At 42.0% G+C, this 22,740-nt stretch overlaps 1 protein-coding gene across 2 annotated transcripts; it reads left to right on the forward strand.

Moving 5' to 3' along the window:
- Window positions 1–1,840: 1,840 nt before the first annotated feature.
- Window positions 1,841–21,988, forward strand: LOC147103126 (splicing factor, proline- and glutamine-rich-like). Of its 2 annotated transcripts, XM_085962450.1 has the most exons (12): window positions 1,842–2,573; window positions 3,735–4,036; window positions 4,479–4,574; window positions 5,612–5,808; window positions 6,950–7,034; window positions 7,242–7,356; window positions 8,510–8,546; window positions 9,488–9,633; window positions 12,251–16,730; window positions 19,394–19,447; window positions 19,976–20,133; window positions 21,885–21,988. In XM_085962450.1, the coding sequence occupies exons 1-9, from the start codon at window positions 1,977–1,979 to the stop codon at window positions 12,383–12,385; spliced, it is 1,710 nt and encodes a 569-aa protein (XP_085818576.1). In that variant the 5' UTR covers window positions 1,842–1,976; the 3' UTR covers window positions 12,386–16,730; window positions 19,394–19,447; window positions 19,976–20,133; window positions 21,885–21,988. The 2 variants fall into 2 exon arrangements, with proteins under 2 accessions (XP_085818578.1, XP_085818576.1); XM_085962452.1 differs by lacking the exon at window positions 12,251–16,730 and having other exon boundaries at window positions 1,841–2,573.
- The last annotated feature ends 752 nt before the right edge of the window (window positions 21,989–22,740 follow it).

A 22,740-nucleotide genomic window follows, 5' to 3' on the forward strand; every position in this document is an offset into this window, starting at 1 on the left:
AGGCATTTGGAGAGGTTTAAGCTTATTAAGGAGAGTCAACACGGGTTTGTAAAAAGGAAGATCGTGGTTGACTAATCTAATTGAATTTTTTGATGAAGTAACAGGGAGGATTGATGAAGGGAATGCAATGGATGTTGTCTACATGGATTTTAGGAAGGCATTTGACAAAGTACCACATAGAAGGCTGGTTAACAAAATTAAGGCTCATGGAATAGGTGGGTCAGTGGCAGCTTGGATAAGGAATTGGCTTAAGGACAGGAAACAGCGAGTTGTGGTAAATGGCTGTTTTTCAGACTGGAGGATGACAATGGTGTTCCCCAAGGGTCAGTGCTGGGGCCACTGCTTTTTTTGATATATAGAAATGACCTGGATATTGGAATACAGAGTAGAATTTCTAAATTTGCCGATGACACCAAATTTGGGGGTGTGGCAAACAGTGATGATATCAATTGACTGCAACAGGACATAGAAAGGCTAGCAGAATGGTCAGATAAGTGGCAGATGAAATTTAATACAGAGAAGTGTGAGGTGATGCATTTTGGCAGAAGGAACAGGGAGAGGCAATATACACTTAATGGCACAGTTTTAAAGAGTGCAGGGACAGAGGGACCTGGGAGTTAATGTGCATAGGTCCCTGAAGGTGGCAGGACATTTTGAGAGTAGTTAACAAAGCATATGTGATCTTGGGCTTCATAAATAGAGGTATTGAGTACAAAAGTAGAGAAGTTATGCTGAACCATAAAGCGCTGGTTAGGCCACAACTGGAGTATTGCGTCCAGTTCTGGTCACCACACTTTAGGAAGGATGTGAGGGTCCTTGAGAGGGTGCAGAGGAGATTTACCAGAATGGTTCTGGGGATGGAGGATTTTAGCTACAAGGACAGGTTGGAGAAGCTGAATTTGTTTTCATTAGAGCAAAGGAGGTTGAGGGGTGATTTGATAGAGGTGTACAAGATTATGACAGTAGCAAAATACTGCGAATGCTGGAAATCTGAAATAACAGAAAATGCTGGAAACACTCAGCAGGCCAGGCAGCATCCGTGGAGAGAGAAACAGAATTAACGCATGACAGGTTTGGATAGGCTAGACAGGGAAAGGCTGTTCCCACTAGTTGATGGTACAAGGACTAGGAGACACAGATTTAAGGTTTTGGGCAAGAAATACAGGGGGGACGTGATGACCTGGAATTCGCTGCCGATGGAAGTGGTGGAAGCGGAGACACTCAAGGGGAGACTGGATAGGCACTTGAGGGAAATAAACTTGCAGGGCTACAGGGATAGAGCGGGGGAATGGGGCTGACTGGATTGCTCTCCAGAGAGCCAGCACAGACTCCATGGGCCGAATGGCCTCCTTCTGTGCCGTTATAACTCTATGATTGTAAGCAGGTTAAAAATATAGGTGATTATTCAGAAATATTGGTAAAGATTTATTTACACAATGGGTGATAAAATGATGAATAATTTTACAACCAGGACAGTAGGGAGAAAAAGGAGAGTTCAAAATCAAACTAGATGCTATAACGGGAGAGTTAGGGAAATGGAGAGAGGAGATTCAGTGGATGAAATGGTCTTTACACTTTAACTAAAAAGGGCCAGCAGCCTCCATTTCTGCAAAAAGACAAGTCACTTGAGGGAGCTCAACCCTCCCCCTCCTCCAGAAGAAGCAATCCTTTGTCTGGAAAGTGATTGAACCTGATTGGCTCCACTAGCGGTTCTAGTTTTGTTGATTGACGTGCGGGACGGCCAACCGACTGTTAAAGCCTGTTCACGTGATGGCCAGAGCCAACCAATCGGCGGGCTGTAGCGGCGGGACTCCGGAGCGGTATATAAAGAGGCGGCGCCCGCCCGAGCGCCCACCCGGCGCCATTTTGTCTCCTTCTCCACGTTGACTGTTTTTGCAGTCGGTTTAATCTAATCGGGAAGAATTTTTTTTTTTAAAAATCCCGAAATTAAAAATAAAAAATCCCACGGAAACGAAATGTCTCGGGAGCGCTTCAGGAACCGCACCGGCTTCCAGCGGCGAGGCGGCATAAGCCCCCAGTTCCGGGGAGGGGGAGGCGGAGGCAACCGCAACAACGCTCCCAACCGTCCGAACGGAGCGGGAAACACGGCCGAGGCCCTGAAGCAGCAGCAGTCGACGCCATCGACCCAGAGCTCGGCCGGCGGCACGCAGTCGACGCCGCCTCAGAAATCCGCCGCGCAGGCCTCGCAGAAATCCCAAGAGCCCGATAAGAAAAACGGCGACGCGGCGGCGACGCCTCAGGCCGGCACGACGGCGCGGGGCGGGGGCGAGGGGGGAAAGTCGCAGCAGCAGCCGGCCTCCGAGGGCCAGGGCCGGCAACGCGACCAGCCGCCGAGCGAGAGCGAGCTGCGCCAGGAGCAGGAGGTGCTGCGGGCCCAGCTCTCGCTGCTCCGCAAGCCGGGCGAGAAGACCTACACCCAGCGCTGCCGCCTGTTCGTCGGCAACCTGCCGGCCGACATCACCGAGGACGACTTCAAACGGCTCTTCGACAAGTATGGCGACCCCGGCGAGGTCTTCATCAACAAGGGCAAGGGATTCGGCTTCATCAGGCTGGTGAGTGACGGGGCCGCCCCCCCTCCTTTATCCCCATCCCCCCTTTATCCCCATCCCCCCGGGGCGGGCGGGCGAGGCCGCGGCGCGCGTTCCCGACCCGCGCGTGTTCCCGAGCGGGTGCGCGTTGCCCTTGTCTGATCTACTAGTACGTAGCCGCTGTGTGATTTATATAACCCGGCGCTGCTAAAGCATTCTCTTCTCCGCCCTCTCTTTTCCCCCCCCCCCACAAACTTTTTCTGATCTTGACGCCCACCTTATTGTGCTCAAAAAGCATTTGACTGACTGGATTTCACTTGTTGTATTTGGTTATGTGACACATAAAATTGAAATTCATAGATTGCATTTCAGTATCTCTGCTCCCTAAATAAATTGAGCATGCGAGTTGGTGGGCGGTTTGATTTGATTCCTGGTCGTTGTTTTCCCCATACAGTTGGCGCCGATGCCGTACATTTTTGTACATGTTTTTTGGCCGGTGGAAAGGATCCATCTTAACGATAGCAAGATACTGCAGATGCTGGAATTCCGAAATAATCTAGAGCCGTCTTTTGTCTCCACTAGTCCTATCACCATCTCGTCTCGTTTTGAATACCTCTTAATGTCTACAGAAAATGCTGGAAAAACTCAGCAGGCCAGGCAACATCCTGATGTTGCCTGGCCTGCTGAGTTTTTCCAGCATTTTCTATTATTTTGGATCCATCTTAAGTTGCATTCCGTTCGAATTGACGGCATAATATTTAGTCGAGACGGCGCGCCGACCTTGCCAAGACCGGCCACCATTGACTTGAGCTGATTGTTGCGGGCGTAGCTCTCGGTATTGGAGTTTGCAACGTGCATCCCACGTGTTCTTGGCAGGAACTGGCGTGGGAATTGCAAAATGTGCCCTTCAGGCGTTTTATCTGGCTCTGAGCTTGAGCAGCTGATTCCTGCTTTCGCCCTGTTGTGCTCCTTTGTATGGAGAAAATGCATATATTCCTAGTTCAGGAAAATTAAAGTTTATATTAAAATCCCACCCAAAAGTGGCAAAGCCATTTGACTATGCTTAAATTTAATGCTGGAGGATATGTTGAATCGGCTTTTCATCCAGTTGAAAAAAGTAATTTGCTTCTCAAAACTAACTGCTGGAATGTGCTGTTTTCATAAGGTTTTTGTCTTTCTCTCAAGGAAAGTCGCACTTTGGCTGAAATAGCCAAAGCCGAACTTGATGATACACCCATGAGGGGTCGACCTCTTCGTATCCGTTTTGCCACGCACTCCGCAGCTCTGACTGTCCGCAATCTGTCCCCCTATGTCTCAAATGAACTGCTTGAGGAAGCTTTCTCTCAGTTTGGTCAGGTGGAGAGGGCCATTGTAATCGTAGACGATCGTGGCAGGTCAACAGGCAAAGGCATTGTTGAATTTGCAACAAAGCCAGCTGCGAGAAAGGCTCTTGAGCGATGCAACGATGGAGTATTCCTCTTAACAGCGTAAGCAATAGTCCATATTTTTTGTTGTCTCAGTATGTCGGTGGCTTTGTATGCAGCTAACTTTTAAAATTTAATTTAGCTTGGAAGTAAAGTTCCTTGTGCTGAAGTAAGTTGCAAAATTTGTTCATGAGCAGGGCGACGAATTTTTCGCAAATTAAGTGGAAATTTTTGTAGCATTGGCTGCATTCAGCAGTGGCTTCGTGCTTTCTAAAAATTAAAACATTTGATCAAATGTCTGACATTTTTTGTACAAATATTAATTAAATACAACTACAGGATATTTTTGTGCTTGAACTTGTGTATTAGATTTTGCTACACTAGAATGCGTAGTTTCTGGCTGCATTTTCTGCCAGTCAGTAGCTGGGGTGCCCTGTAGATACATCCCTGGAAGAGAACAATTAGGTTGTCAATTTAGATCCTTAATACGCTGACTGTCTTGTAGGTCTCCGCGGCCTGTAATTGTGGAACCGATGGAACAATATGATGATGAGGATGGTCTGCCAGAGAAGCTTGCCCAGAGGAATCCAATGTATCAAAAGTGAGTTTTATTATAATTTGATTTTTAATGTATGATGATGGTAGGGGTTTGATCGTTAAACTGTTAGTGACTTAGAACTGGATTCAAGTGTACTCGTTTGATGCATATATAACCAAATAAACTAAGTAAACTTAAAACATTAAAGGAAACTTAAATTAAATTAAAATTTGGTTCCCGGTGGTGGTGATGCACTCCAGTCCTTGTGGTGCCCACTAGTTGCAGAAGGCCTCGAGCATACCGGTGGACACTGCGTGCTCCCATCTCCAGGGCTACCTGGGCACGAATGTGGCTGCGGAAGAGAGGCAGGTAGTCGGGCAGAATGACCCCCTCTACTGCCTGGGCCAGTTGATGGCCACTTTGGCCAGGAGCAGTCCTATGAGGAAGTTCCCTCGTAGGAACTGCCCGCTCCCCTCCGCACCGTGACCAAAGATCAGGCGTGTGGGACTGAAGTGCAGCCAAAAATCGAGGAGCAGCCCCTTCAAATAATGGAAGCGGGGCTGCAACCGCTCTCATTCTATATGAACATGGAACAGGGACTCCTCCAGGCCGCAGACAAGGCAGGTGGCCTGGGAGTCCGTGAACCTACTTCAAACCTTATTGCAAGGGACTACGCTGTGCCACACCCTCCAGGCCAAGTCCCCAATAGATAAAGGGATGACTCCTGCGTAGAGAGCCCTCCATTGGGAACGCCGCCGCCTCCGGATGGCAGACGAGGATGGCAAAATGGAGGGTGTGCAAGAGCAGCCTGTACAGGAATCCCCTCCGTGCAGAATGAAAAGGCAAGGAGGGCATTTCCTGGAGATGGCTCAAGTTGTGAGGTGCGGTAAAAGTATCCTCTCTTGATTCAGACTAGAAGAAAATTGCTGTCATTCCCCAATTTGCCTGGAGATCTGCATTTTGCCCTTGTGCATTTCACAAGTCAGTTCTCTGCAAAATGAGACTTTATAAAGAAATAGAATGAATTATGGAGCAATTGGAAATAGATAACTGGAATGTTGTAAGAACATTGTTGAATGAACCACTGCTTTGCTCTGCAGGGAAAGGGAACACCCGCCTCGTTTTGCCCAGCATGGAACATTTGAGTTTGAGTATTCCCAAAGATGGAAGTCTCTTGATGAAATGGAAAAACAACAAAGAGATCAAGTGGAAAAGAATATGAGAGAGGCCAGAGATAAGCTGGAAAATGAAATGGAAGATGCATACCATGAACACCAAGCAATGTTGCTGAGGCAGGGTAAGTTGGTAGGAAATCATTTGAATATGTCTACAACACTTGAGTGTAATCATAGTACTGAAATGAGTCCTGGCATTTCCAATGTTACAAACTGTCCATGCATAATGCTGAGGTAAATTAAACAGCAATTTTTATTAGTTGCAGGGTCTCTATCAATGCAAGCATATTAGCTTGCAATTAGACCCAGATTTGGGGTTGCAGGAATTTCCTACTGGAAGTCTCCCAATACAGGAAACTCTCGTTTAAACTGCACCTAAATAGCCGGAATTCTCTATTAACCGGCAAAATTCATAGTCCGAAAACAACACCACAATAACCGGAAATGTTGCCGAGTCCGAGTCTCCCGGGGTGGCCGAGTTAGTCAGTGGGGGTAGTTCTGCAAGCTGCCACTACTCTGCTTCTTGGTGCTGTCGGAAGTCCGAACACCTCTAACGAGCCGTTTACTGTATAAGTTTTGTTTTACTGTTAAGTAATTAAAGAGTTGTGGATTACCCTCAACTGGCAGTACTGTACTTAATCAAGCCTCTTCCACCATCCATTTAACACAACATTCTGTAGGTGAGTACCCAATTACTGTATACTGCACATTTCTTGATTTTTTAAATTTTTGTTTGTTAAAAATAGCCTCGGTAGATAACCCCCTCCATCATCTGGAAGTTTTAATCAACCGGTAACATCCCGGTCCCATCAGTGCGGATACCAGAGTTTCCTGTACTTTTATAAGAAAGTCAATCCTGAGTTCTTTGGGTTTCCTCCGGGTGCTCCGGTTTCCTCCCACAGTCCAAAGATGTGCAGGTTAGGTTGATTTGGCTATGATAAATTGACCCTTAGTGTTAGGGGATTAAATACGTGGGGGTACAGGGATAGGGTGGGATATGTGTCGGTGCAGGCTCGATGGGCCGAAATGGCCTCTATCTGCACTGTAGATTCTGTGATTCTTGACTTAGAGATTCTGCATTTCCTGCTGTTTGTAATGGGGTGGGGTGTGAGAATAGTTGTTGGTGACTATTGGCACAGGAGTTTGATAAATAGTGCTCTCTGCACAAGTAAGCTGAACTCATCGTGTAGTGGTGTGAATTTAATGCCATAGTGGGTCTGTGCTTCAATGTTTCAAGAAACTATTATGTAAATTTTTGTACAGATCTCATGCGGCGTCAAGAAGAACTTAGGCGCATGGAGGAACTCCACAGTCAAGAAGTTCAGAAACGTAAGCAGTTAGAATTGAGGTAAGAATCCTTTTTGAATCCTGTAGTTTTATGTGAAATTGCAATACTGCTTGGAGCTGATTTTATTGAAATTTGAGATGGATTAGTCCTGACATCATTGGCATCTTGTTGCCAGCTATTGTGTGGCTTGGATTATTGAAATGTTCCATGTTTCTTCATAAACTATCAAATTAACACATTAAATTGTGGTTTGAACTAAATCTACAGGCAGGAGGAAGAGCGCCGTAGAAGGGAGGAGGAAATGCTCATGCGGCAACGGGAAAAGGAGGAGATGATGAGGCGCCAGAGGGAGGAGAACTTCCGAATGGGCTACATGGATCCAGTGAGTTTCATTAAATGACAAACTGCAGTTATTGTGCTTAGCCAGTCTTGTTTTCAGGCTCATTGAAGGCTCTCTAAGCAATGGGCATTAGAATTTGCAGTCTCCATGTGTAGATTAGGTGAAAGTTTGATGTCACTTATAAATAGCAAACTGAAATAACCAAGGGTTGCATCTGAACTCTAGATCAAAGTACGGTGCGGCTCTTTGTGCTGATGCTAAACTTGCAGTGTAAATGCAGACCTTTAGCTGTTACATATTCTGTGGGCCTGGGGTGCTACTTTACAATGAGCTTTGAGTAGGTCTTCCATTTTGAAACTAGGAATTATTGATGAGTTCCACTCTTGTTTTGCTAGTATTCAAAGAACATTATGAAAATAAAATGCTTAATGAGATTTCAATTGTGTGAATTTTCAAATTCTTTCCATGGTATGGCTAAGAATTGAATTGTGTACCCTTACGACTTGGGTCTTCATGAGCCTCCTTAGTGGCAGCAGTCCCTTCCCCTTGATGTAGTGTCATTTACTTAAGTACAGGTGCATATTTAATCCTCATTCGCTCAATTGCATGCTGCATCTTTGGTTATTTAGTATCACTGGATAGTTTAGTTGACCAATGCATACTGTGACAGTGCCAGTCTATGTTAAATTACACAATTTGTGCCAATCCAGTCAATTTTCAGCCAGAAATGATCATGTGTATACATGACTAATTTGCATATATTGCAACAGCATTGCTAAAAAATAGACCTGTATTTCATTCTGAATTGATGTGGGTGTAGTGCATTTTCCCATTTTTTTTTTTAATCACTCCAGTACAATTTTGTTGGGTGTGTGGTACTTAACACCAGTAGTCGTCTGAATGTAGACAGCGTCAGCTAGCTAGTTGGTCATGGGGGTTGGAAGAAATATTACAGCTGCTCTTTGTCATCTAACTTGCATATGTGCACTTGCAACATTCGTACTCCCTTTTCTGCTTCACCCTATTGTAATTTTACAATTGATATCAACTCTTGTGACTGCCCTCACAGAAATGTGCTCATGTATCAGATTGAACTTGGTCTGGTCAGCTGCTCATGCCTGAACCATGAATTCAAGCTGATAGTAGGTTGAAGGTTTCCACTTGTATTCACTGCTGAATTTTATTTCCCCTTCAGAGAGAACGTGAAATGCGCATGGCTGGAGGAATGGCAGGTAAGATGAAAATGATTTTGCTCTTGGATTTATGAATATCTATCTCTCGTATGAAAGGTTGAATTTTGAACTTGTTACTGAGAATGTAGTTACAATTTCAAAAAGTTTACATTTGAATAGCCTGATTGAAGCAGCTTGTAGCTGTAATTTGAAGCGTTAGGGATTTCTGCTTTAAGCAAATGACTTCACTAGTTTGGCCTGTCCTTTCCATATGTCTCGTACTTGCCTCTTGATAGGTTTATACGGTAAGTATTTTGTTGGACCAACACATGAATTCTTGCATGTTTGATAATTATATATAATTAGCATTATATTCCAATTAAAAGTTGTATGGCATGAAATTCCTCAGACTGTTGCAACTTGTTACCCAATTATAAACCATAAAATAATTTTGTCCAACTCAGAGTAAGATCTGTTGCTAACCTGATATCTGCAAATGTACTGAATTGCAGACAAGTGATGTGAATGAGGTGATGTATATAAAATGCTCTAATTAGCTACATGTATATAACATGAAAGCTCATCTGTTTCTCTAAGCTGTAATAAAATCTGCTTCCTTCCACTTGTTAAAAGCATCAAAGCGAGTTTTTGATGGCACTGCTGTAGAAATTTCTGAATTTTCCACATTGTGTCCTAACACTATTTTGTCTAATTATTTGGCTGTGGGTTTATGAAGATAGTAAATTTAAGATTAATTTCTTGCATTGTAATCAGCCAATATGTGGCTTATCAACAATAAAATGAATAATTCATATGCTGATATTTTTAATCAACTTTCTGTTGCAAATATGGTAACCTATTCCAATGCTGGTTTTGATACAGGAAAGCCTCTACTCTAATAATAAAAAGTGAAGCAAATCTCTTGTCCTGTATCATTGACTTCACTATCCTAATTGAAGTGTTAAGGCTTTGTGTGATTAACACGTACTTTTAAATTTCAGAACAATATGCTAGTGCAAACCAAAGCTTCCCACCAATGGCAGCGATGGGCTATGAAGGGCACAGTACAATGAGTAGCCCCGGAGGACCTAGTGCGATGACTGGACAGATGATGGGCAACAGTGGAAGCACGAGCGACATGGCAGGGGTAAAGCGTACTGTGGTTAGGAGTGAATGCTTGGATGTATGGCTTGGTTCTAGAGTGAAATGAGTGTGGGTGGCTGGTATGAAGGCGAGGGGCTGGGGAGAGAAACCGTAACAGTGTACAGTGAGCTGTAACAGCTTATCAACGAAAGGACCTTTTGGGCGGGGATGCTTTGATTTGTTTAGCATAAGTGTCGTTATTGAAACAACGCACAAAATGGCAAACTGCAGAGGCAGCTTGAATAAGGCTACCATAGGAAGCAAAGCATTTTAGCTTGGACTTGGTGTAGGAGGATTCTGGTTTAAAGAATTTCAGAGAAACGTGCACTTAGTTGTGACATGTTAATCTGGTCAGCATTGCAGAAGTTGATGCTAATCAGACGCTTCCCGTCTTACCATCTGATCATTGTCATGGTCTAATTGTCATGTCACTCCTGATGTCTAGCTGTGTCAAATATTTGTTACAATGTAGTCATAACAAGCTTGTAAGTGCTCCAGTGAAATGATCAAGAGCGTGCATATACTGCAACAATTTGCAAATTGCATGTAGTCAAAATGTATTGAAATAACTACCTGCTTATCTAACCTGGTTTGCCAGCCAAAATGACATCTTTATTTACAAACTCCATGCAGGATTGATAGCTTGTGTGCTCGGGACAGGCATGCCGAGAGGCAAATGGGGTTTATAGGGAAAAATAATGGGTCAATCTCGACTTCCCAAACTGCTATTATGGGGGGGGGGTGGCAATGACTGGACTATTTGCATCTAGATCATGATTGAAACTGTTCTCATGATGACTGGATTGGTTGTAGCCAATGGGGTACTTCAGAGATTCAAAGTAGTGCTAAGGAAAAATTAGTTTGCAATGATTCCGATACAAATAGGTTTGACTGTTTTACACTCTAGTCAAACCAGTTCGCGAGTTAGATTTTTGTTCTACGGCTAGCATTTGCAGCTGCTAGTATAAACTAAATCTGGAACCATGTGTTCATATGCTTACAAAAGGAACCATGTGTTCGTATGCTTACAAGAAAACGTGCTATCATTGAAATAAAAGTGAGAAGGTATTGTAATTACAGCAACTCTATTCTAAATTACAGATATCCTTCCATTTTTAAAATGGACATAGTCATAGAAATTACAGCATAGGAGGATGCCAGCTGTCCCACTGCACCTGTGCCAGTTCAAGCTGTTCAACTGTAGCTATCTAATCTTATTTTCCTACATCTTCAAATACTGATTCTGACCTCTGCTAGGTCTAGTACAGTGGACGTGAACTTCATGGTTTACTGTTGTATTGTGGAAAACTGGGTCAGGTGGCAAGTGGGGAGGGAGGTGAGCACAAGTTATTTAGGTTATTGATAACTCTTATCAGATTAATAAACGGGTTTTAAAAGGAAAAAAATGGGTCCTGAAAACTATCCTTCAGATTCCTAATGGGATAATCACTATTTGTGACTAGCTAACGAATGCTACCATATTAATACTTTTTGAGACTTGCTTCAAAGCCCTCTGTTGGTCTTGTGACAGTATCTGTCAGCACTTGGTTGGGCTGCCTTGTGACAATAACTTGCTCCTTGGGGAGTGAAGTGAGGGAGGATTATCAATTGTCCTCCCTGTAGCACAACAGTGTGCCATTGGTCATGGCAAACCCACTCGCCTACTCTCCAAACTTTTGAGGTGTACTGTGCAAGTGGTAAAATTGAGTTAGGCATTTTAAACTGAAAATTTAGGAAAATGTCCTGGTAATTCTCAGGCACTTGGAGTGTAATGTTTTGTAGAATACTGCATTTTACCCAGGTAATCTTGAATGGTAACGCTGATCCAGTGTTGTAGTACTTGTGCTGTGTTGTGATTATAAATTTTAGTTTGCCTCCTTGAATAGGAATTTTCAGTGTAGTGAAGGTTCTACAACATTGTTACTTTAAACCAACATGTTGCAAAGACAAAGCATCTCAAAGATTGACTTTCCATTGAATGAAAAGGTGGAAAACTTCTTCGTGGGCCATCCTGCCATACTGGTTTTGTACTGGCACAAAGCAGCTGATAGATTACTACTTGGCTGGAAACTCTGCAGAGCATGTACTACAATACTGGCTCATTAGTCAGATTGCATTAAATGGGGAAAATAGGGGGTGGGAATAAGTTGGTGGTTACTTGTGACTTCCATTAAGGGCAGAGGCTATTTAACTTGAAGTGTTAAAGCTCTGCATCTCTGAAACTACATGATGTGGAAATTGTAGTGGTAATGAAAAGGTATCTATTAACCCGTATCCGACTTGTGCATATTAAAATGCATCCTTGTGTTGGTAATAGTGGTTTGCTTGCACTCAAGCAGAATAGCCACTGTTCTTAAGTTATCACAAGTCATGGGTCGATTATACCCACCATGGATTCCTCCATGTACCGGTCAGTAAACTAATGAACAACTTGCCCTCTTTTTTTCTTTTTATGTGCCTGGTACCTGTGGATCGCCCCATTCCTGGTTGTAATCGACGAACATTGACTGCGGATGTCTTCCCTGACCTAATGTTACACATTTTACTCACTTTGTAACGTGCAACTTATATGGACATTGAATGCTACCATGTATGATGAACTTTAAAATCTCTTCCAATAGCGTAATGACCGCTTTGGACAGGGAGCCCCAGGTCCAATGAATGCTCAACCCCCCCGTCCTATGGGGCCTACTGGGCCTAGTTTTGGTAGAGGGAGAGAAGAATATGAAGCAGCTAACAAGAAGCCTAGGTATTAGAAATCATAGCCCTCCTGTAGTGTGCATTCCAGATACGGTCTTTCATTTAGACATGAACTCTTCATTCTTACGTTTTTTAGTTGGTGGCAAAGTTGCATTTTATGCCTATTTAGATTTGTGTATTGACTAAACTTTGTAAACTGTAACAATTCACGCTGGCACATTGTGAATGTTGAATTATGTCAAGCAACAGTGAGAGTGCAAATAGGCATCTTTTCCCAGTACTTTGACTGTACACTGAAGTGCCATTAAATCTCTAGAAAGTATGCTCCATGTATTTTTTGTTCTGAATCGTTCTAGAAGCATGTTAAATTGTGTAGGCTAAATGCCTGTTTTGAAATGGTGGCATTCTGTATTTTGGTGCGTCTTTTTAAATTAAAACCCATTCATAGTGTTAATGATTTGAAATGAGTTGTTTTTAACCACGAGCAAAGTCGCAGCATAGTTGTTGCAACTTGTCTGCTTCCATAAGTGAGACCAAGTGTTGCATTTACTACCTTTTGCAAACTCTTGTGTACCACTTATTAAAGTTGTTGATTGCAATAAGGTAAGAATTCAATGGGAATTAAGTGCACTGAAAACAAAATTGGCAGTTGTCATGGTTCTGTATCTTCATGTTTAAGTTGAACCAATTTTTTGGCCTGAGATCTGACCATTATTTTGATTTAAATTGAATCTGGCCAAAGTACGCAATCGGTATTTTTTTTTCCACATGGGCAACTAGGTCCTGTAAAGAGATCTTCCTGCTTTTTAAAAAAAAAAACTAGTAGTGTTGAAATGTCTGGGACCCATTTATATCTGAATTGCCACCTAATTGGATTTTGTTAAATAGGAGCTTTGTTTTGCTTTCAAAATGACTTGTGGTTCTAGTTTTGGATACAGGCTGGACTGTTTAACATTGTCTTAATGAGTATTTTGTAAAAGTTTTCTTTTCTTCCCAGAAGTCTTTGTGGCAGTTTGAGTCTGCAGACAAATCCTGTCTGTGCTGGGGTGGGAATGAAGTCCACTGACAGATCAATGTTACTGACTTTCAGAGATTCCAATTAACTTGGAGGTTTGCATGTTCTAAAATAGGTATTGGGGAGAGAAGGAAGGTTGTCGCAGCTCGTACTTCAAAAAGATGTTCAATGTGTTTTGACTGCTTAATGCAAAGCACGCTTGTATTTCAAATTTGTTTCTTCCTTCTCTTCCCACTGTTCTCAACTTATTGCAACTTTCTCGTCTGAAGATGACTCGTGCTGAGGATCTATGGTTACCAGCAGTGTCCTGTGCATCATTCCAAGTGACTTTTCCATGTGAACCTAGATTGTGGTGAAGCTGTTTAACCTTGGAGCCAAGCCTGATTTCACCTGCACACAATGTTTTTCCATTAAGGGTCATTGGATAGTGATCAGGAGCCCTGGCTGAGAATTTTTCCCTTCCCAGCCCATGGATGCTGAACCCTGTAGCAGTGCCCTACTGTTGGCTGAGATCAGCTAAATTGGTTGGCACAGCCATGGGATTGAATTAGTACTTTGTGCATTTATTCATTGAGCCAGTTGCTGCTGGACTTGCCCCATAGTGCAGGGATGTACTGCATTTTGCCTTTAGATTTGCAATGGGCATTCAGATATTTTTGTTGCCACTTTCCTTGGGTTTGGAAGGGGAGATTTTAAAGTTTTCTTTTCAGGGTTTGTGAATGTAGTCAGTTACTATCAAGCTTATCTGCTTTGCTGTGATTTGACATCTGTCTGATTTGTGCATCCTCACTACAGTGACACATCTGGTTAGAGCGGGACTGTTGGGCCTCACTGTGGTGGTGTATGTAATGCTGATCGCATTATAGAATTCTTTTAAGATATTGATGCTCATCTTGAACTCAATTTAAAAATTACTTTTCCAGAATTAACTTCATGCAATACCAAAATAACTTTAGCATGTCCCAACTAAAAATACGATAATACTCCACTTTCAAACTGTACTGAATCTCAATCTTGGTGGACAATGCGGTGGTGAGCTTAAAACTGTTCCACCTGTCCCGTAAGTCCATTAAGTCTATTAAAACTTAATGCTTTGCAAAACAGCAAATCTGTACACGGCACTGTTCAGTGACAAATTGAAGTTCCTATGTGGCTTGCTGCAAAATGGCATTAGTTGTCTGGCTTGAGGTGCCACTAGGATGTTAAGTGTGACAGCCATTAACTGCAGTAATGCCAGATTCCTCCACATCCCAGATAAATGAGCTTTTCTGAGTGTTAGGCCTGTAAACCAATACATTGGGTCTTGTAAGAAATCTGGGGTGGCAGTATCCCAGTTCTAAATTGCAATACTCTGCAAATTGAGCAATGGTAGTAGAAATGGCGTAGTGATGGAGTAGTCAATGCAGTAAGGCAAGCAAAACCATGTACCCAGCATGTAGTTAACATACCCAGGAGTACTATGCTTGTAGTGCTGATTCACAAATTCTTAATATTTAGTGCTTGGTCCTAATGCATCACTGTCAACACCAAAGCACTATTCGTGGAATCTTATCTGGACTTGGGAGTCGGGGGTTCTTTTGAAATTTTCCCATATATGGTCTTAACAGTTCTACCAGACAGGTTTGATGTAAAACTGGGACAGGATCTTAAATGCGACAGAATCCTGAACAGTCGCCTGCTTTTTAGTTTTTTTTAATGGACTACATATCTGGTGAAAGATGTTCTCTGAAAGATCTACTGATCCAACATGGGCCCAACCGATAACTTGTGAAGGTTTGACCTAAAGTTTTTGATTTGAAAATTTGGTCCTATTTTGAGTTCGTGAATGACTGATTGGAAAATCACAATCACAATAATTGGAAACCAGTAGCAAGATCTGGGCGATGCAGATGCGCTCAATAGGAATGAATTTGCATCAGGATACCTGGACTACCAGAACACGACTTCTGTATCTTCTGCCTATAGAAGCTGAACAGCTTCAATGGGTAACTGGAAACCAAGCAGTAACATGCAGTGCCAACAAATAATTGCTGCTTTAGCATTGTGATAATGGTAAGTGTTAAAACTTATTTGTGGGGGGAGTGGGGGTTTGTTTGAACATAGAAACACTTTTACGCGGTCTATACATGCCCTAGATGCTGTTTTCCAGTGAAGGGGCAACTAATTTTATTCAAAATCATTCTTAAGTTAAGGGTTGAAATTAGTGAGCAAATATTGCAGTCCAAGATCGGACGTGTTTTATTCTAAATTCTGGGATGGCGGGTTTTAAAGCTGTTTTAAGTGCTGATTGCCTTACATTGATTTGAACTAGGGTTAATTTTCTTCTGACATTCAAGGTCATTTTGTTAAAACAATTCTTTGGTATGGAATCTAGTATTTTGTCCATTGAATTTGCAAATATAGAAAATTTGCCTTCTGGCAAAATAAGCTTTCAACTGTTAAATTGATTAAGGTGAGCTCATGTGGGTTTGAATGAGCAACTGCTCTGGCTTGCTGTTTGGTGTCCTTTGCAAGCTTGCAGTAACTATTTCCATTCCCTTGGCAGAATTGCTGCATTTGAACATGGGTTCCACAATAATTCAACTAGGTTTTGGCATATTCAGGTGGAGGTGATAACCTAAGGCTCCACCTTATTAAACCTGAAAGTTAGCTTGGTGGACTTCATAGTTTTGTGATGGTATTTGTAGCTAGAGTCTTTTGTGGACTGTTTTTAAATTAGTACACCTGTTTTGGGGATTTTACCAGGTACTTGGGCTGCACAAGCATAACTTGAACCATTTTTGAAATGCCCTTTTTTATATAAACTTTTGGAATCATGCAACTCGTTCAAAATACTGCGCTTAGAGTTGCTTAGGGTATGATTATTTTAGGGAATCACTGCATTTTTTTAATGCTTTACGGTTTTGAAATGAATGAGCAACCCCACCATCTCCCTAACTTAAATGAAGGGCCCACTTTTATTTTTATAGCTGTATTTCACATACCTATGAACTTGGTTTATGGTATCAGCTAATCTGAACGCATATAAAGGAAGGTTTAGCTGTTGCCGTTTTGGCATTTAGGTGCTGAATTTTGCAATGCCCAGTAAGCCTGGGCACAACGTGAAATAACTTGTCTTCCCCAGTATTCTTCAGTGGCAGTTATAACAGTTTCAGATTCTCAGGTTACATGGCAACGCATCTGAGTTACAAGCCAGCAAGCGGCTGCTGGCAGCCAGTTGTGCTGCACCCTTGCAAGTAATGCCGCTCTACAGTGAATAAATACAGTCAGCTTGTCTGCAATACATTACATTGAGGATCTGTAGTACTGCAAATGGGAATGGGCAGTAAGACCTGGAGAATAGTATTCCTGCTTGTTCTGCGGTACACAATACAGACTGCATACAGGTATGTACAAATAACTTGTTAAAGATAAATGTCTTTCGTAATTTCTTTAAAGATGAGTAAAATGGTTCAGGCATCACCCTTCTGACAGTGGAATTACAGTGCAGCACTTTTTAGTGGTTGGGCTGTATGTTAGTGGTGAATGCTGACTGGTATCAGTGATGTATAATGGCCCAAATGATGTACAGCTAGTGTGTGCAGTTTTTGAATACTGCTGTACCACAGCATTGAGACTTCGATGGCACCTGTGAATCGTCAACAATGGGTAGATGCGCCTTCTGTCTTCTATTGTACCTTTTGACTTCAAAAAAAGCTGTTGTGACTTAGACTGTGAATAGGAAGGTTGTAGTTTGGTTTTTAAACTTGCCTTTTTATATACACTGCACTTTTAAGCTTTGCCAAGAACGTCTATAAAGCAGCAGCATGATCTATCTATATAGAGACAATAAATGTACTATAGGCCATTTAGCACCATAGCTTGAATGCCACTTAGTTTGGCAAATGTAATTGTTTGAGGGGGGTGTGGTGGGGTGGGTGCAATTGTCTGCATTGTATAGAATGAAATGGTAACTTGGTCTGCCTACTTGGGGTTTGGGGATTGTGGTGGGTATTAGAAACACTTTCACTTTCATCCTACTTGCTCTTGATGAATCTTTGCCAGACCCCCTACCCTCAAAAATGCACACACCTATTACATGGTGATTTATTGTATTTGGGTTGATCTCCTGTAATTTCAGTATAGTCTGGAATATAGAGGATTTGTTTATTTTTGCTTTTACCAAGGCAGCTTTGTAATGACCGTAACTACCATCTACCTTGGCCATTGAGTTATCGGACCTAAAATCCCCAAGACCAGACCTTGTGCAACATCAAGTATAGGAAGATCTGTTATTGTAGATCGCTACAGCAGATTTTTAAGAATACTGACTTTTATATGTAGTGAAGGATCATAATTACTGTAAACATGATACACTTCCACTACTTCAGCTCTCTGGGTTCTAGTGTATCTGGAAATGAGTGAAACACAAATATAATGGACTCCTTTGATATTTTGGTAGAAAATAAGTCCTTGCACCAGGCTTTGACTTGACCTATGCCCATTTGTTTGGCTGTTCAGGCTTCTGACTGGCAGCAGTAAAAACTTCATTCTGTATATATAAATATAACTGAAATGGGCCATAGCCGAATCACATTGCTTTGGGCTTGCTTTCTTCAGCTAAAGTAGATTTTTATTAATGAATTAATCAGCAAATGAAGCTTGCTAATCAATCCAGTAAGATCAATAAGATTACTTAAGTTTCCCACTAATCAAGCAAATGATTCACCACACAATCCGTATTGGGTATGACAGTGGAGAGGACTTTCAGGCAAGCTTGTATATGTGTGGCAATTTAATCCCATACACCTGAAAAGGGAGGGGAACACTCGAGGTCAACATAGTAGAATGTTGGTCTTGCTGGTGACTGCTTAGTTGATTAGACTGCTTTGGATGAAATAAGTTACTGTGAAGTTGGTCTAGAACTGGGGTGGAAGAAATGTAAAAATCATGGTCCAGGACCTGATTGTATGTTCAGGTCCTCAACCATTTTAGGGTTCTTTGTACTGCTGCAATGCTGTGATTTTGACACACAGGTCCTTTAAATCTGTGTAAATTGCAGTGTTCTCTGGTGGCAGCTTGTTTCATTTCAGTTTGTTCAACAAGTCTGACTGCAAGATCAACTCTTGTTGCAGGTCTTGGACCTGTAATGTTGATCACTTTTGTATTCCATTTTTGGGGGTCATACTGGCCTGTTATGTCAAAGACATTTTAATATTCTGTGTAGATCGAGCAATTAACGGTTTTTCTTGTGTAAAAGCCATCAGTGGCTTGTCCCTGGAGCCGAAATGGTGATCTTTCATCTTGTTACACTGGACTTGCAAGTGGGATCTGAAACTTGATAGCGAAGTGTATGCACTGTGTTCCATCTCAATTCTCTTGAATGTGACTGAGCTTTTCCAGTGCAATTTGGCCTCAATTTTTGACTTGAACATCTCTGTTCAGGAGAGTGATGCCAGAACATAATAGGGATATGTGGTGTATGTTTTTCAGTGTTGCAAAACAGGTTAGAATCATGTGTTCTAAGATGTGAGTGTAACTTCCTTCCCTTATATGCACGCATGCCTGATTGGGCATTTTTCTGTGCCAGCTTGGTCAACTTTTCATTGACCTGTCCAAAGCTTTAGAATTATTAATCTAAAAGTTGTTTTAACCCTCTGTGCTGAGACTATTTTGCACCATGCTGTACTAGCCTGGTGAAGTGTGACTTAAAGCACAAATGCTTGTTTTGCACCTTTTCTGTGGGGCTGTCCAGACTAGTCAGTACAAAGTATACTGGTACTTTGCTGGCTTAACCACTGATGCAATTCAGTTTGGATGTAGGGTACATGTCCTTATCTCTTGCCTCCAGCTCCTCTATTCTTTTCCCATAAAATGTTGATGGTCACATAGCACCACTGAGGCTGTTGGGGGTTTCGTCAGCTTTTCTATTCCAGATCTACAACTGGGCTAGACTTGCATGGCAAAGATTTTCTAATATAACCTGATCTCTGTGGGGATGTTGTAAAATGAGTTCACAATTGCTGTAGATGGAAGCTGAGTACTTACTAACTTGATGTATTTTCTTTAGGCTTGGAAAGATCTTGATGCATTTTGAAAGGCTGTCGGTGAATTAAAAGTGCAGGTAAGTGGCTATTAAGTTATGCGCTGTAGAGCAAACTGTTAAGTATTTAGTTCCTTGAAGTCAAATACTAAAGTAGAAATGTGCTTTGAAGTAGTTGACATTTTATTTGATCATGCAGTTTCCATGTATTTTTTTTCCACTTGGCCTCATGAGGGATAATGTTTGAGCTACAAAACGAGGTGTTTTCCTGAAGGTTGAGTCATTGTCCTTTTTGTTACCCAAGTGCATCCCCCCCGGTGGTATCTGGCCATTGCAGGTGAACATGATTCTATTCCCTTTCTCTGCTCCAAACATCCAGAAGTCCATCTGCCATTTCATAGAAAACGAGAGTTCCTTGCTGGTGTGTGGCTCAGCACACAGGACTAACTTACCCACCAATGAGTTATTGGGAATGCTAAATACACTTTCATCTGAAGTAGCCTGTTCAGCTGGGAAACAATGAGCTGGCTTTTGTTTTCTTTTGAGCAACTTGGGTGATTGGAATGAAGGTAGTGCTGCATAATTTGATTTCTTTGTTTTCATTTGCAGCTCCTGTGTAATATCACATAACCAGAATGTTTCACATTTGGTCACAGTCACCACAAGTCACGAAGTGGGGTGGGTGCAAATACAAAACCGTGCCAAAGTTGAAGGACAATGAAAAGCTGTTCCGAAACTTGGATGTCTTCAAGGATGTACCTGAAAATGTAGGTGTTCTGTGCCTTGTTCAGCATGCGCAGCTATAGAATCGTTCATCTTGATTTGAATTTTTCTTAATACATATTTCTCCATTCATATTTTAATAAGTTGCTGGACCTGCAGATGTGAAAGTACCAGCATTTATAGTAGTCAAGATAGATGATTTAAATGAAATTCGGGTATTTGTCTTCAAAATGTTCAAACTTGTGAATGGAACCATGTGCTAGTGAGTTGTGCAAATTGCTGATTTGGGAGGGTGTGTAGATTCAGAAATTTACAGCACGGAAGGAGGCCATTTCAGCCCATTGTGTCCTCGCCAGCCGACACAGCTATCCAGCCTAATCCCACTTTCCAGCTCTTGGTCCGTAGCCCTCTAGGTTCCAACACTTCAAGTGTACATCCAAGCACTTTTTAAATGCGGTGAGGGTTTCTGCCTCTGCCACCCTTTCAGGCAGTGAGTTCCAGACCCCCCCCCCCCCCACCACCCTCGGTGAAGAAATTTCCCCTCTAAACCTACTAATGACTTTAAATCTATGCCCCCTGGCTGTTGACCCCTCTGCTAAGGGAAATAGGTCCTTCCTCTCCACTCTATCCAGGCCCCTCATAATTCTATACACCTCAAAGGTCTACCCTCAGCCTCATCTGTTCCAAAGAAAACAAAGCCAGCCTATCCGATCTTTCCTCATGAATAGAATTAGTTTGAAAGTACAAGGGTCTTGATTGTATTTGTGTAGTTCTGTGTTCATAAACTTGCATTTCAAGTACAATTGATCTGACCACCTAATTCAAGTAACTGCCGGATGCTGAATTATAGAATGAACTTTTTTTGATTCAGAAAGTGGTGTACAGGAAACTTTCTGATATCCGGCACTGACGGGACTGAGCTGGTGCCGTACCATCAAAAGTGCCGGATATACCAGCATTAATGTTGAAACATACGGAACTGAAAAGCTCAGTATGAATCAACAAACCCTGTTGCTTAGCAACAGCTTCAAAACAGTCGGCTGCAGCTGCAAGCGTCTCTAGCTGAAGCTGTTGCTATAGCTACAGACCTTGCGGTGCCTGACTGAGGGGGCGAAAAGCAACGAGAACTAAAAAAAAACTTCTAGAAAATGGCTCCTGATTTTTGCCGTTAGATTGAGTATTCCGGACAGATAACCTCCAGATAAACCAAAGTTTCCTGTATACAGTTCCCACCACGTAAAACATTTGTGTTTATGGGCCAAAAAGCAATAACCACTATCAATTTGCATTAATATTAATTTCAAAGTTGCTGGCTATAGTGTCTTATGTGCTCTGTTTATTTCTGATAGAAACAGGTGTGCTTGCTCACTAGTTCGCACCTTGCACTGAATGTTAAAATAAAATCCCATCTCCATATTGTAGCAATAATACTAACTAAGTTGCTAAATCAGCCTTGATATGCTGTTTACTGTTCTCTGCAAACAGCTTCCAAGTCAAAGTAGAAAGCTGTGGCAACATCCAGTTGGAGAGTAAATGCCTTAAGTGGTGCTCATCTGCCATAAAGTCTGAAACACCAAGGCAGTTACTTTGCAGCCTTGGGCAAAACAGGCTCATTATTTTAATTTCTACCCAGGTCATTCACCTTTGCAATCAAAAAAGAGAGTAAATACCTTGGCTGACCTTGCAATGTAGGAACATTAGACAGACCTGCCGGCAAATCACGTTCGCAGGAATGCTGGACTATTTAAAATGTACAAATCCTCGGACCTGATTTTTCTCTTTTTTTCCTCATTAGGATCTTGGACGAGGGAGGAGCATCTGGAAAGTTCATTGCCACAAGGATAGACATATGACATTGCTGTATTTTATGCTTTCCAAATAAAATTCATCTTGACTCAATTTTGCTATGTAATTTTTATAGTGTTTTTACATATATATAATAATATAGTATATAAAGAAATGCCCTCAGCACTGTTCATGTCTCCTTGCATGCTAAGGACTAATGTTCCATCGCCATATAAATGTCAGTTGTGGAAAATGGAGCAGCATGCCCCAGTCCCATCAGGGTCTGCAGCTACATATTCTTGCCGACTGAAATTTGTGTTTTGTGATTAGTTAAACTCCTGATCTAGTCAGGACATCAGGGCCATCAATACCCCTAGTAGCTGGTTGCTATCTAGTGATCCCTTTGGTGAGATCAAGTTCTACTGTGAAGCCTTCGAATTCTCTCATCTACCAATTGAGTCTCCCACTACTTGAATGAGGTAGTGGTGGGTAACTACAACTGTTGTCCCTTTTGAGGGGGAGCAGCTTGGAAAGCTATGGTATTTGTAATTTCTCTTGCATATGGTTGGCTAGTGGTAAATAGTCATTATAAATACCAGATTAATGTAGATACTCCATGCATTGCAAAACTACTGTTTGCTAAGAACCTGTACAGATCATTCCTTATTAGCCAGTGGGTATGGCTCTTGTGGGTAAATGCACTACTTTAGTGTAATATGACTAGTACAATTTTAGGTGTGATCTCAGTAAAAGCAGTAATGGAGCACATCTGTTGGCTTCTGCAATTGCTAAGATAGAAACAAGGGGCAACACTTAAACTCCTTGGTGTGTCAGGATCTAGTAGTATTTTGTTACTGTTTGAAATT

The sequence above is a fragment of the Somniosus microcephalus genome, chromosome 20 (assembly GCF_052327205.1).
Source record: "Somniosus microcephalus isolate GS21.2 chromosome 20, FLI_Smic_1.0, whole genome shotgun sequence".
Classification (NCBI taxonomy): Eukaryota; Metazoa; Chordata; class Chondrichthyes; order Squaliformes; family Somniosidae; genus Somniosus; species Somniosus microcephalus.